The sequence below is a fragment of the Idiotropiscis lumnitzeri genome, chromosome 11, assembly GCF_059441095.1.
Source record: "Idiotropiscis lumnitzeri isolate Australia: NSW breed Sydney's pygmy pipehorse chromosome 11, RoL_Ilum_1.0, whole genome shotgun sequence".
NCBI classification, from domain to species: Eukaryota; Metazoa; Chordata; class Actinopteri; order Syngnathiformes; family Syngnathidae; genus Idiotropiscis; species Idiotropiscis lumnitzeri.
The window spans coordinates 19,930,846-19,947,131 of NC_142401.1; the positions used below are offsets into that span (position 1 = coordinate 19,930,846).

Here is a 16,286-nt window from a genome sequence, read left to right on the forward strand (position 1 = left end):
CGTAATTGTGGCATAAATCTAACACCATACCCAGAAGCCCCAACAAAGGCTACAACTTCACACCGTGGCGCGCTACACCAAACGGACTTTCTGACGACGGCCGATGGCGGATTGGTCTGTTGAGGCCTTAAAAAAATTCAGACTTGACCAAGATTTGAGAGTAAAAGACTCAGGACTTGAATTGATTTGAGACATGTAGACGTGTTGTTTATTGCATTTGTTTGGTTTAAAATCAAACAACTTATTTAGTTACGGTAAAAATGGGCATGCCGGGAAATGGCACTGCCATGTTCAAAGAACTTGTCTGGAATGCCACTGTTTGTCACTCAGTTACACTCCCCATTACTCAGCTAAGCTTTATAGAGCAAAAAAAAAAAAAAGGTGAATCAGAGCTGCAACAGGGTGCTGTACATTTAACATAATTGTGATAATAATAACAATAATAATAATGGTAATATCTGCCCTGTGACTGGCTGGTGACCAGTTCAGGGTGTAGTGCGCCTTTCGCCCGTAGTCAGCTGGGATAGGCTCCAGCACCCTCCCGCGACTGTGTACAGGATAAGCGGTGTGGATAATGACATGACATGACATAATGATAATAATAACCAAATTAATTAATTACTGTTGTAACATTGAAAGGGGAAGTCAAGTAAAAGAAAAAAAATACTTTTCTAAGTGCCTCCACTGGTCTTAACTCATTATTCTAATGGATAGGAGTTACATTTATTTATTTAGTTTCAGTACTGTCCTTTTCTGGGTTCAAATGGAAGCATCGTTTCATCTGTCCTTGACCTTATGCTGTCATCCAACAAAGCTGAAGGACTGGTGGTTTAAAGGTTAGATTTGACTTTCCGAAGAAGACAGCCAAATCTCCTAAAGTCTTTAAAACCTTTCCTTAACCTTTGTGAAAAAGGTCAGGGCAAGATGAAAAGGTAATTCCTTTCGAACAAAGGATATGGCTGTTTGAAATGAATTGAACTCCACTTATCCCAACTGACGCCATCACGCGAAAGTTAATATCACTGATTTCAATTTCTGAAATTGTGGTAAACTTTGTTGGCGGCTTGTTGTTTTATATTGCTACTGTCAAGGATTATGGGTAACAAATACCCATCCGTCCATTTTCTGTACCGCTTCCCGCTTCTCCTCGCAAGGGTCGCGTGGGTGCTGGAGCCTATCTCAGCTGTCTTCGAGCAGCAGGCAGGGTACACACTGAACTGGTTGCCATCCAATTGCAGGGCACACATAGACAAACTACCATCCTTGCGAGAGTTTTAATTTAATAAAAAAATAGTGTGATTACCGTATTTACCGGACTATAAGCCACTACTTTTTTCCTAGATTTTGAACCATGCGACTAATACAGCGGTGCAGCTTTTCTGCTGATTTTTCTTTGACCAGTAGGGGCGCTCTATAGTTCTGAAAATACGCTAAATAAATCAAATTTTTTTTCTCTTGGGTCTGTTCTGTTTTAATTAGCAAAGTTGTTGCCATGTTAAAAGATACTGTTTTAAGAATCTGTTTATGTACATTTATGTGCATTGACAATACAAAATCGTTCTGTACATGCAGTAAACAGCTATTTTTTTTTCAACATGAAAACTATATATATTTATATATTATATATATTATATAAAACTTTTAAAAAGCAGCTTCCGTCTGGTTCCCCTTAAAGAGGAGGAACCACCACCCGGTCTGCCTATCCTGAGGCACTGTCCCCACCCATTGTGGTAGACGCATATTAATCACATGACAATCCCACAACATCTATAGCCTTTAGAAACTCTCGGTGGACCTCATCCATCCACTGAGCTTTTCCACCGAGGAGCTTGCTTACCACCTTGGTTACTTCAACGCCAGATATACGCAAGTCCACCTCGGAGTCTTCAGGGTCTGCTTTCTCAATAGAAGACGTGTCGGTTGAATTTAGGAGGTCTTCGAAGTATTCTCCCACCGACTCACAATCTCCAGAGTCGAGGTCAGCAACACCCCATCTCCACTCTAAACAGTACGGCTTCCCTCTGCTGAGACACCAAATGGTGGACCAAAATGTGCTCAAAACTGTTAGGTGGTCATTTTCCATGGCTTCACCGCACAATTCCCACACCCAAGTTTGTGCTTTAGCAACCACCAAAGCTGCATTCCGCTTGGCCAGCCGGTATTGAAGTAAGGAATTGAAGTGGACAAGAGTAGGAATTTTTGATGGATTGCCTCCCTGCTGTAACGTAGGCAGCTGAGAAGGAAAAAATAAAAAGCCGAGCTCCAAAAGGCGGCATGACAATTTGTTGTAAATCTCATCGCAAAAATGCCTATTCATCATTATCATTTTTACAAATACAGTACAAATATTTGACAGAATAAATGTTTCATAATTTAGTTAGATTTTGGTGCATGAATAGTCATACGTGAACATCAACAACATAATTGACTCATCCATCCATTATCTGTTTAGCTTCTCGTCACTAGGGTTGTGGCTGTGCTGGAGTTTATCCCGGCTATCCTTGGGCAGTAGGTGGGGTACACCCTGAACTTGTTGCCAGCCAATTACAGGGCACTCATAGATGAACAACCATCCGCTCTCACACTCATACCCAGGGGAAATTTAGAGTGTCCAATCAACCTGCCATGCATGTTTTTGGAATGTGGGAGGAAACTGGAGTACTCGGAGGAAACCCACACAGGCACCGGGAGAACAGGCAAACTCCACACAGGAAGCCTGGAGCCTCTGCACTATGAGGCCGTCGTGCTAACCAGTCGGCCCACCGTGCCGCCCATGATCGAATCCATAACGTTTATTTGCCTTCTGGCAAGTACAATTATGGGGATAAGATTTAAAGATAAAATTTGAGCATACGATATTCACAAGTTTTTAACTGTGAGTTAAAGAAGGGTGTATTCAGGCTTCACAATTTCCCGTAAACTCAAGCACTTCACTTCTGCGACATTAATGTGTTCTTCAAGCTACAAGACTGAGCTTTATTTGCTACTGGAAAGCTAAAAACAGGGATAGCTGCACATTAGGGATTGTTCCCTGTTTTCCCTCCAGGACAGGAATGAGTGGACAGCACTCACTTTGTTAGCCTTGCGGGCGCTGGCTCCCTTTCTTTCTCACGCACTTCTTTCTCTTGCCCTGCACTGCAAAATACAAGACGGTAGGCCATTAGTGATTATTAAGAATTGAAACCGCTAAAACGTGATGATTTCTAACAATTATTGAGTTATTTTTTGTAATGTGACTGAAAAAATGCAAATTGTCCGAGTTGTCTGATGAAAATTTTTGATTCGGCTTCAAAATTGAAAAATCGTTTACAGGACTGAGATTGATTTTAATATTTAATTGGACTTGTTTATGTGACTCAGACATTCAGCGACGTTAGTTTGTTTGCCACAATCAGTCTAGACAACTTCCACAGTCCATTATATCATCCATCAGTGTACCAAAGATCCTCCTGATTGTTTGTGGCGGCTAAAAAGCTAATGTACAATACATAATCTTTATGTAATCTAACGTTTGAGTCACACAAACACAGATTAAGTTCTGCGGCCTATCTTTGAAATACACGGTAGTGATCTAGGCAAAAAATTTAATGCACGGATTTATATCTGCATATCAAAAATATTTCATTAAGTGCCTAAAAATGTTCTATTACATTTTACAATTAAATAAGTGGGTGGCACGGTGGACGCCTGGTTAGCACGATGGCATCACAGTGCGGAGGACGTGGGTTCCTGACCTTCCTGTGTGGAGTCTGCATGTTCTCCTCGTGCCTGCATGGGTTTCCTTTGGGTATGCCGGTTTCCTCCCACAGTCCATAAACATGCGTGGCAGGTTGATTGGACACTCTAAATTGTCCGTAGGTATGAGTGTGAGCGCGGATGGTTGTTTGTCTCTGTGTGCCCTGCGATTGGCTGGCAACCAGTTCAGGGTGTACCCCGCCTACTGCCCGAAGATAACTGGGATAAGCATGAGATTGAATGTCGTGACAGTAGTATGTTAGTATTTTTTTCCTGAAAGGCTTTTAAAGCAAGTTCACCATTATTATGATACCCACAGACTTGTTGTAACTAATATGTGAAGTAACTGTTTTTGTCCTAAAATTCCATTGCAACGTTGTTTGTTTTTTTTCCTAGCTGGACAACCCAGACGAACAGGCAGCACAGATCAGAAGAGAGCTGGATGGACGATTACAAATGGCAGATCAGATTACCCGTGTAAGCAAAGTTTTGAAGGATTCAAGGAATTTTGTTTGACCATCACTACCTTCAGAATTTTAAATTTGATTTGAAAAGACAACCAGATAATGAATTGTAAAGTGAAGTAAAATTCAGAATATGCAAAAATAATAGCATTAGAAATAAATAAAATAAATAAATTCTGTCTGTAACTGCTAGACACGTATTAGCCTCTTATGGGACGTGTGTTGCCATGCATGCATGGAGTATATCAGAAGAGTAGAAGAAGAAAGTTTGAGCTTTCTTTGTATAACTTGTTTTTCACAGATTGGGAAGGATATGTACCTATGAGTATATTTACATTACCTGGGGTTTTACAGTGAGTACTAGTGATATTTTTAAAACAAATCCCGTCTTAGATTTAAATATATAAAGTGTGTGTGTGTTCTTTAGAGTAGTCCAATTGGGTGTTATTAACCAGTTTAAAGCACACTCTGGGAGGCCGGAATCACATAATGTCAAACACTTTCTGACCAAGAAACATGGTGCATTCAAGGTATTATCACAAAACCCCTAGTTAAGATGTGTTCTTTAGCTTCTAATGAATTCAGTTTCTTTCGAAGTAATACTGGACCCCCCCAAAAAAAAAAAGAGTATACTCTCCCGTTTAATTCAAGTGCATTTATTCATCCATCCATCTATTATCTGCGACCTCACAAGGGTCGCAGGGGGTACTGCAGCCTATCCCAGCTATCTTCCGGCAGTTGGTGGGGTACACCTTGAACTGGTTGGCAGCCATTCGCAGGGCACACATAGACAAACAACAATCCGCGCTTACACTCACACCTAATGGAAATTCAGAGTGTCCAATGAACCTGCCATGCTTGTTTTTGGTGTGGGCGGAAACCGGAGTACCCGGAGGAAACCCACGCGGCATGGGGAGAACATGCAGACTGCACAGGAAGGCCGAAGCCTCAATCGAATCCACGATCTCTGCACTGTGAGGCGATCATGCTAACCACCGTGTCGCCCTGCGTTTATTCAGTGGGGGAAAAAATCCCACTTTAAGAAATAATTGTTTTACATCAAATTGTGTGCCATAATTATTACTAGCACACCGAATGTTAAAGCAACGAAAATTCAGTTTCCTTCCTTTAACTAGGCAATGTGTATAAACTTTAATAGCGTAAATATCAATGGCATCTTTTGACAACATAAGAGCACATAATCTTCTCTTATAATGTTTTATAAAGGGGGAGAGGACAGAAAGAGGGATTTTTGACCATTCCTCTTTGCACAATTTCTCTCAGTCGTCCAGCGACCTGGGTCCTCTCCTATGCACTTTCCTCTGTAGTGCACTCCACAGGTTTTCAATTAGGTTAAGGTCTGAGGACTTAGATGGCCATGGGAGGAGTTTGAACCATGTCTTCAATTTGAGAGTATTACCAATTAAAAAATAATTTGGTATTTTCTCCTATAGGGATCCCGTTGTGAAAAATGCATCCATTACCTCGGAATTGTCATCTATTGATGTCATAATGGACAAGGTTTTTCCAAATGTCTTTTTGCTGTGTGGACACAATGCACCTGTTGCCACAACTATGCATGGGGGATCAAAAGTAGAAGAAGGGTGAATGGAACAGACAACAGCAAATGTTAATTGACTATGGAGTCTGACATCTAGTGGAATCTCTGTGTATAGCGATAAAAATAAATATAAATGTTTGTCTTGGTGGGCTGGCTGATTGTATAAACTTAAATGGATTCTAATTAGGTTATTGTGAACATCTAATTAACATGTTATCTTCCTGGTTTCATTAGCACGGGGGAAGATTTCCTCGGTTTGCCTCAAGGGAGATGGAGGCCATGTTCATCGAAGAGTTGCGGTCATCTGTCAACCTGCTGATGGCTAATCTGGAGAGTATGCCGGTGTCTAAAGGTGGAGAATTTAAACTTCAGAAACTGAAACGAGGTCACAACACATCAATCATGGACATGGGACAGGAGGATGAGAACACCCTTTCCAAATCAGATGTGGTGCTATCGTTTTCCTTGGAGGTTGGTGAACAGTGATGGATGAATGAGATTTTTTCTTTTTTTTTAATAAAAGTCAAAGATAAGCCCTCCTTCAGATCCGCCAGCCTGTGCTAATCAGCAAAATTATCAACATCCTATCAAACCTGGCTCTGCACAGATATACGCCATACACCGTGCAGGATTTACACTGGCCACAAAAATAACGGCATTCACCTTTAATCAATGAATACAAAATTATTATAACAGGTATACAAAACATGATATACATATATGATCCATCCATCTATTTTCTATACTGCTTGTCTTCATCTGGGTTGAGAATAGCTAGAACTAATCCCAAATGACATTAGGCACAGACAGAACTGGACTGATCACACCTGTGGACAATTTAGAAAAACAAGATTTAATGATTTTTGGAATCTGGGGGGAGTAGCAGTAGAGGTCGGGTTAGGTTATTTTACTGTTGTTTACATTGTACAACGTCTGCCCTCTGGATTTCGAAGGAACAGAATCGTATTTCATTTGTGTTGTATTTTCCTGAAGAGATGGGCTGACACTAACTAAACATTCCCTGTAATTTGAATTTGTTCCCTGGAGGTAATTACGAGGCCATAACCCAGGGATAATTGCATACTGCAGTTGTCTGGTGTTTTCCAGCTGTTTTTGTTGGTTTTAATTGAAATCCTTTGCGCTCTTTAGGTTTGTGTATCTTATGTAACAATCCATCCATCCATCTATTATCCAAGATGCTTAATCCTCACGACGCCGTGCTGGAGCCTACCCCAGCTGTCTTCAGGAAGTAGGCGGGGTACACCCTGAACTGGTTGCCAGCCAATCTGAATATGTAACAATTAAAATCAACATTTGTGTACCATTTTTTTTAAAAACCCTTGTATATATTTTCTTAAACGATGTTAGATAGAAATGTCACGTTTGCTTGCATGAAGTAGTTGCCAATTCTAACTTATAATACTTGTCAGTCTGCAACATTCACGAAATTGAACAGGGGATTTCACAAATGTTTGTTAACTGTGGCCTTATGAAGCCCGTTGAGACCATTTTCTTATTATGGTGATGCAAATAAATTTGACTTGACTTACAGCTTTTTATTGTGATGACGATAATTGTGATAGGTTTTCGCCCAAAAGTTTATTAAATTTCCATACCATTTAATTCACAGGTGTCAAACTGCAGTCCTCAAGGGCCACTGTCCTGCATGTTTTACGTGTTTCCCACCTTCAATACACCTGATTCAAATGATCAGCTCATCAGCAAGCGTTGTACGAGCCTGATAACGATCTTGAAGGAAACCTATAAAACATGCAGGATAGTAAAAAATGCCATGCTTTGGGGAAGATAAAATGTAAGAATTGTTGTCACATATTTTAACTTCAAGGTATGTTGAACCATTTCATTTGGTCCTCACGTCCACTTGCATAAAGTTAACCTGTGATTGTGATTATGTGTTGCAGGTGGTTATCATGGAGGTGCAGGGTCTTAAGTCTTTGGCTCCAAACCGAATCGTGTACTGCACCATGGAGGTTGAGGGTGGTCACAAGCTGCAGACAGACCAGGCTGAGGCATCCAAACCCACGCAAGTCTCCTCTATACACAACCTACCTCACATATATTTATTCCACACTAAAGTGTAGCTCGAGTCATCCATTACAACGTAAATTTGTCATTATCAAGTGTGTACTTGCTTTTAATTTGTATTTTACTTGAGCTTTATCTACTAAGGTTTTTTGTGTGAGCGGGTGTGCGTGCGTGTGTGTGTGTGTGTGGGGGGGTGTGCGGGTCTGTGTGTGAAGGAATTATGATTTTTTTTTTCCACAACTGATTTATCTCTGTTTGAGTGACTAGAACATATCGCATAGTTCTTTGACACATTTCATGACTTTATAATGGGTTAACAGAAAGGGTGACCATATCTGCTGGGTCATAAATCTACATACAACATGAATCAGCCATTTTGACCACTTAGAAAGTTGCGTCAATTCAATTGCTTTCATAGCATGGCAATTAACTTCTTGTTATTCTTTCAGTCTATTTAAGTAATACAAACACCCATAATGCGACAAAAGAAAGTCTAAGGAGCTCAACATCTATCTCTATATTCATAGATCTCTAGATCTTAAAATGTGCATTGACCAAGTCATGAAGGCACTTAAAATCATCGCAAAGCAGCAAAAGGTTCAAGAACAACAGTGCATATAATCGTTCAGAAGTATGACGTGCATGGCACTGTTGTGTCACTGCCAAGATCAGGTAGAAAATGCGAGCTATTGGTCAAAATTGGTCAAGCTGCCATGTAAGTAGGATGCCCTTGTGACGGCTTGACTTAAGTTTGCTACTGATCACATGGACAAAGATAAGACCTTCCGGAGGACAGTGTGCAAACGAAACAAAAATTAAGCTGATTAGCCTCAATGCACAGCAATATGTTTGGTGGAGAAAAGGTGGAGCTTTTAACCCAAAGAACACTATGTCAACTGTCAAACATAGTGGCGGTAGTATTTTGTTGTGCGGATGCTTTGCTGGCACTAGAACTGGTACTTTACACGGAGTAAATGGGATGATAAAGAAGGAGGATTACCTTCAGATTCTTCACGATAACTTAAAATCATCAGCCTGATGGTTGAGTTGGGTGTTCCAAAAGGTTCTGCCCCCAAACACACATCAAGATTGTAATGTAAGGGCTAATTCCAAAGTCCTGACTTAAACCCCATGGAGGATGCGTAAAATGCTGGAGAAATATTACCATGTCAGAAAACCAACAAATGTAACTGAACATCAGCAATTTTGTCAACTGGAGTGGCCAAAGATTCAACCAAAGGCTTGCCAGAAGCTTGTCAATGCGGCGAATTGTAGTGAAAATGGCAAAAAATACTAGCATTGCTGTATGTGTATTTATGACCAAGCAGATTTGGTCACTTTTTCTGCTAACCCATAATAAAGTCATAAAAGAACCAAAATATTTTTTTTTATTTGTGTGACAAAGAAGTATATGTTCCATTCACTCGATCAGAGAAAAATCTGACTTGTAAAAATAACTGAAAACTCACAAATGACATTATGTTCTTTGCAAGTGCATGTAGACTTGATTACAACTCATCAAGTCTTTCTTATGATTAGCATTTAGTTTTTTCTGAGTGAAAGCATAGTACTTTGGGCTATAAACACTACAGCTAGACATTCAGAAGTTGAGGGTCTTCAGTCCCACTCAACGCTTTAGAAATTAAATGGATAGAAACGTTGGTGAAGTACTGCCACCTTGTGGTGAATAGTTACACAGATGAGATTTTTTTTTGTGTGTGTTTTTCTAACCGCACTTTAAAGCTCTAATCTTATTTGGACACTTACAAAACCAGTAAAAGCATTCCAGGAACATGTACTGAATATATCAGATTTTAGTAACTGATCCACTCACCCATCCAATTGTCTTTAGCATAACTAGGCAGTTATAGTGGATTTGAGTTTTGAAGAAACCATCCTTTTTAGTAAAGCACACAAAATACTTTCAAGCACTGGGTAAGTCTGTTGGTCGTAAAATTGAGTGTAAACAGCTTGTTTGGGAAACAAAAACATTTAGCAAAATTATGAAAATGTAATATTTAACTGTTAGCTTCTGTACTTAAATAATGTTAAGTGAGTTTCTAAATGCTATTGGTAGTATCCTGCATCAAATGTGTGATTTTCATGTAGCTGGTTCAGGCTCGCTTCTCCGAAATGCCTCTGTGACCGACTAGCAATCAGTCCAGAGTGGAGTCTTCCCTTCACCCAAAGTAAAGTGGGAACCCTTGTTTTGGACAATGAATTTAAATAAGAGGGAGAAAATATTACCCTCAATTCCTCACTGCTGTGGTTACATGTTAATTCATTTGTGTCTAGTTGGGGAACCCAGGGAGATTTCACGACGACGCAGCCCTTACCTGCTGTCAAAGTAAAGCTCTTCACCGAAAGCACCGGCGTGTTGGCCCTGGAGGATAAGGAGCTTGGAAGGGTAAATTCTCCAGCCACTGAACTAACTCTCTACCTCTACGCATGTATACACTTGTGACTCATTAATGCTGTTTTTAATTAGAAAATACCAAATATCCAACAACACCTTCCAATGCATTGCGTCTCACCAAACCTGGATCCCTTAGCCTCTGTCATTTTTTCTCCACTTTTGTCCTCCCTGTTTACTCCTCAATCTCATATTTTATTTATAAATCAAAGTCCTCCACTTGTCATCTTGATCCCCTCCCCAAAGACTTGGTTAAATCCATTCTCTCCTCACTGTGTCCCCACATTTCAGCCAATTTACATTCTTGTTTCTCCATGCTTTAAAAGTGCAGCTGTCACCTCTATCCTGAAAAAGATTCCAGGCTCAGACTCCAACAGTTACCAGAACATCCATTCAACTTCAAAATTATTGAAAGAATCGTTGCCCCTCAGATCCACTCCTACTCATCACGTCATGTACACACATCACATCCTTTGCTGCCCAATTTGCACCCCTTCTAGAGTATACAGTCCTCCTTGACCAAAGTGCATCCTTTGACACCATTTGACACACCCTCCTCCTCAATAAACACTCCTCCATTGGTATCACTCACTCCGCCCTTGAATGACTGGTTCCATTTCTACCTCAAAGACCACCCTCACTTCATCTCGCTAAAGTCCTTTTTATCCAGCCCCTCCGAATTTACTTCCGGTGTGCCCCAGGGCTCTGACTTGGGGCCTCCTGTTTACATTATCTACCTCCTACACCCTGGCGCTATTTTCCGTAGTTTCATAATTATTCTCTTCTCTTGCTTTGAGGTTGACGCCAAGCTCTACCTCTCCTGTGAACCCAATGTCTCACATCCACAGTCCACCTCTTCCCTTAACACTTATCAGACATTAATGAACGGGTTCCTGTCTTATTTCATCAAAGTAAACATAATTGGCACAAAATCTACAGTGTCCATAATTAAGAACTATACCATCTCACTAGTAGTAGTAGTAGTTTCGTGTGGTTTTCACACCTCCTGTCTCATCCCTGAAAGCCAATTCCATTTTTGAGGTTTGTAGTCGAGAGCAAGTTTGAACGCTTGGTTCGACCACCAGGGTGAGATTCCTCTTAGTCAGGCCCCCAGAGTGCTAGCTGCACTCCAGGGAGCCGCTCAAGCCTCCACATGACGGCAACGTGGGAATCTCGGTCGTGGAGGACCATCTCACTAGGTCACTCCTTAGTCTCACCTGAACTTCAGGTTCGGAGTGTTTGGGTGTCATCTTCGACAGCACACTATCATTCCACTCACATATCAAAAGCATATCCCGCTCTGATTACTTCCACCTGTGCAAAATTAATAGACTCTGCCCCTGCCCACCCCACATTCTACCACAATCCTGGTCCACAGTCTTGTTACTGCCCATATTGATTCTTGTAACTCTCTCTTCTTTGGCCTTCCTCACAAGTCCCTACAAAATCTCCAACTGGTCCATTAATGTCATGTTATGTAATATTTGTAGGTTGTGCTCCATCCTACTCCTAACAGTCCCAAGCAGTCTGAAATGCACAAAATGTCCGTTTCCAAAGCCTGCTCAGACAGCGACCTGAAGATCAGATTGGCCATTCGCATGGATAAACCCCAGAACATGAAGCATTGTGGGTAAGAATCTCTGTAGACCTCAGTGTTGTATTGTCCTATTGTCAAGCATACTCCTGTCTTTGATTATTTATCCACAATACTGTTGTTGTGTCATTATAAATATGAACACAAGGAACCCCCTAGAAAAAAAAATCTTTCCCTGGTAAAATACTTTGCACCGTTTAGTGTGATTGAACGTCACATTTTTTTGCGCATTAATGTACCAGCATTTGCAATAGTAATGGTACATTAAAGTTCATAGCGATGAAGATGAGACTTGATGTACAACAAAGACCGATACTGGATGTTTGAAGCATTCGTGTCATTGCCTTCAATTATACCACAGATAGGGAGGAACTAATTCATTCATGCAGTACTAAGATGCACTACGAACAGCAAAATGAGTTCAGTATAAATCCACTGTAGGCATTTATCGGCATTGTTGGAGGGTAGCACAGTGACTAACTGCTTAGCATATCATCCTAACATTTCAGAGGTCGTGGGTTGAAATCTGGGGTATGGCCTTCACAAGTGGTATTTGCATTTTCTGCCGGTGCTTGAATGGATTTTCTCTGGGTACTTTGGCTCCCTCCCATATTCCAAAACATGCGATGTAGGTTAATTGAACATTGTTTGTAGGTGTGAGTGTGAACAGTTGTTTGCTGCTATGTGCCCGGCAATTACTTGACAACCAACTTAGCGTGTACCCAGCCTCTCATCCAAAGTCAGCTCACGACACTGGTGAGGATGATAGAGACAAGATGGGTACATTGCAAGAACAAAGTGACAATAGTCATTCATGCGAGAATGGCGACCCCATGTGGACAACAATGTTATTTACACCATGGCAACTGTATAAACTACAGTATTTGAGAATACTCTTATCTTGTTTAACAACTATGTTGCGGTAACCTTGCTAAATGGTGACTATTTTTTTTTCTATAGTACATGCTGAAACCATGTTTATTCCCTGATCCATACAAACAACAGCATAAACATCAGGCGTTGTGTTTCACATGTTTATTGAAATCTTGTCACTCAACAATTTCTATATACTATTTGAAAAACGGACACATTATTTGGAAGGCATCCATAACACTGATTTCCATTTATAATAACTGTCCTTGTGAATGAATTCAACCGGGACTGCCAAGTCACAGAACGTTTTTCCGATAGGGCTTCCTTGTCCTTTTTAGACTCATCAACCCTTTCCCACGAGGGAATGTGCTCCACTGTTGTTGGAAGGACATTAACACGCATAAAAACCCTTGAAAAACGTTTTATGAGTATTTAGAAAGGAAACACACATTTTCTTTCTTCCATATGTCACTTTAAGTGCTCCGTATGAGCATTACATTAACAGTGAAGTAAACATTTGCTAAGGTTTGAGGCATCAAAGTGTTTTAATTACTTTCTTTTCGACAGACGTCTGATTTGATTTTATGGAGCTGTGTGAGATACTTTTTAGTTAATTAGGAATCGATCGTTTACTAACCGGCATGTCGTAATATGAAGTGGCAGTATTAGCTTCAGATGGTTTTCTTTTCTTTTGTAGTTTCTATGGTGTTACTACACCACAATCAAATAAATCAAGGGTACAGAAGTCAGACAGAATACTAAAAAGCCAGAGGCATTGTAAAAAAAAAAATAAAGAGGTTTCATATAATATATATTGTACAACATAATATAGTTGATTAAGTTAGATCTTTATTTTACATGACTGTTGTTATTATGGTCGTAAAACATGGATGAGTAGCTCAAGGTTTCTCTGTATGCTTTCAGACCTGCTGAAATAGATTTTGACGCAAATATATAAAGTGGAAGTGTTGTCAAAAATGCTCTTTCTAGTACTATGTCCTTCACTCCTCTACTAGTCTGAAACAGGCATTAAGCACCAAAATCCATGTTTTTATTGAGAGCCGGAGGCGGCAATTTATACGCTTGCTGTCGATTTGTCCTAGCTCAGGTAACGACTAATCACAGCTTACCTAGTATCTCTGTTTGGTCATGTAATGTTTGCAAGCTGTTTGGCCGTTATCTGAGCCGTGAACAACTGTGATAGTAGCAAAATGGTCACCCCTGAGATGGCTAAAAACAGTTGGATTTTGCTGCTTAATTCATATTCCACAAACACAATATTAATCACAATTCTGTGTTTAGACTTGTAGTATAGAAAAAGTTGGAGTTGACGTCCCCTTTAATAATGCACAATAATGAAAATTAAATGTATGCATTTTAAACATTCTTACCTATAGAATTTTAGTTTTTCTTGAAATCCAATAACCCACTGCTAGAGCTGAAAAGTAAATAAATAATTGATAACTAAGCTGACTGAGACGTTTATTTTACTTAGTTTTGGCTTATTCCAAATGCTTTTAATCACAAGTGCATAAAATGCAAATATATATAACATATTAAGTCACAACAATAAGTCCACTAGTTTCTTAGTTCTTTTGTCACAAATAGGACCTGAGTGCAGGGAGGCAAGGGGTGAACGAATCTCCCAAATCTTTTTATTCCCCCACTCCTCAAAAAAAGTAAACAAGGCACTTTGGAGTTTGTTATAAAAAAGAAATCCCCAAAACACGACAGGAACAAGTAACAAACCAAAAATGGGAATAAACTCAACATAATAGGCAATAAGACATGAACAGAAGTGGTTGTAGGGAGCCGTAGGGACCAGGTTGACGAGACCACGCGGAAACAAAAAGGTAACGAGCAAGATAAGATATAATTAAACGAGTAAACATGAAAGAAACTTCATTCTAAAGAATTCAAAATCAGCAAGCTGCATCTTTCTTTTTCCTAATTTCTACACTATTGATTTATGTACTGTAGTATCGTTAGCCTTTATGTTTGCCCTTCTCCCGCTCTTCATTACAATGTTATCTTTGAGAGGAGGCCGCCAGACTGCAAGATGCCCCTCCTGCCAATGAGGCACTTACTGCACCAAACAAGAAAGCCTCTTTTGAGTCACCTCGCAGATGCTGTTTTTATTTAGACCGACAAGCAAAAACAGCTTCGGGAAGGACCAGGGGGAAAGGCAGACTTAAGCAAGCTCATCGGAGCTTCTCACAGACAGCCTGTGAGCGCCAATGAACTGGGGTCCTCACCCTCGGATGTTCTTTTAAAATAAAATCCCTCCCGCTCCCTTCTCCGTTACTCTCTCAGTTAATCGGTCTTATTTCTATTATTATTAATTTGTATATTATTATTATTATTATTATTATTATTATAGCAATCTTCTGAAAAATATTTAAAATTACAATAAAGAAATCATAGCCTTTATTTTTTTTTCTCTGTGGCATGTGCTATTCATATTCAATTGTAAATATTTGGAGATTATGGTAAGATAATTGTACTAAAACCAATTAGATCCTTTGTAGTTGGCTTTAGTGCTATTAGTGCTTTTCACAGCGCAAACATATTTTCGAATACATGTAATTAGCCCAATCTGTACACAATGCTAATTTAAACTAAATATTTGTAAAGTAAATGCAAAAATGATTTTAAAAAATTCAACCCGTTATAATTTAGATTTGTATCTGTGTATTGTATTTTATTAATTAACATAAGTTAGAAAGTTGCGATTTACACTTAAATCAATTCCATTATGATTTACTGGACATTTTTTTATCACATTTGTCATACAACTAGTAGCACCACTCCGTGTCAGCTCAGAAAACAAACTTGTGTCGCCGAGAAAGCCTAATTGTGTATTTTCTAGTTGTAATGACCCACTTCAACCAGGTGATGTCCTAGTAGAATAGACGTCAGTCTATTTGTTCTCCAAGCTACGTGTGAGTCCTTCTGCGACTGTCACAAAACATCAATATAATACTTTTACCTTTGCAGGAACCAAATCTTGTTTTACAAAGTTTTGTCTTAACAGTTACACCCCCCCAACAAAATCACATTTCGAAATGTTATTAACTATCATTTTTTTTGTATAATTTCATGTTCATATGTTATTGTTTTTAACCACACAGGTACTTATGGGCCATTGGCAAAAATGTATGGAAAAGATGGAAGAAACGATTCTTTGTTCTAGTTCAGGTAAGAGCATTTTTTTCCCTCAAAGCCCTGGTTCTGATAAAGTACAGGCGCTCATATCAACATTTAAAATATTTATTGGGCTTGTGTCCCATGAAATAATTAACACTTTTGCATTATTATTACATTCCTGTGTTGCATTTCAAAATACTGTAAGCTTAAGTGATTAATTCACAATAATAAAATTTAATAAGTCATCATTTTATAAAATTACATTTTATGATGAAACCTCTATTTTTTACGCTTTGATAAATAATGTCTGAGGTTAATAAATTGAGCTTTGGTGCCTGCTATTAAGCAGTGAAGAAGGTTGATTAACTGTTAAAATCAGCTCTGCGTTGAGCATTACACTTTCAGTTGTTGTTGATAAGGAGGAGATGCAGCCAAGCTGTCCACCCTCGGCTG

The 16,286-nt window shown here is 39.5% G+C and overlaps 1 protein-coding gene across 6 annotated transcripts in view; it reads left to right on the top strand.

Annotated features, from left to right (window-relative positions):
- cadpsa (Ca2+-dependent activator protein for secretion a) overlaps positions 1 to 16,286 on the top strand; it is a 200,355-nt gene that overhangs the window by 17,847 nt on the left and 166,222 nt on the right. For all 6 annotated transcript variants that reach the window (XM_088308092.1, XM_088308093.1, XM_088308095.1 and 3 more), the window contains exons 4-9: positions 4,132 to 4,212; positions 5,995 to 6,231; positions 7,683 to 7,804; positions 10,102 to 10,213; positions 11,710 to 11,849; positions 15,818 to 15,884. In XM_088308092.1, the coding sequence (XP_088164218.1) occupies positions 4,132 to 4,212; positions 5,995 to 6,231; positions 7,683 to 7,804; positions 10,102 to 10,213; positions 11,710 to 11,849; positions 15,818 to 15,884 (759 nt within the window). The remainder of the gene's footprint in view (positions 1 to 4,131; positions 4,213 to 5,994; positions 6,232 to 7,682; positions 7,805 to 10,101; positions 10,214 to 11,709; positions 11,850 to 15,817; positions 15,885 to 16,286) is intronic.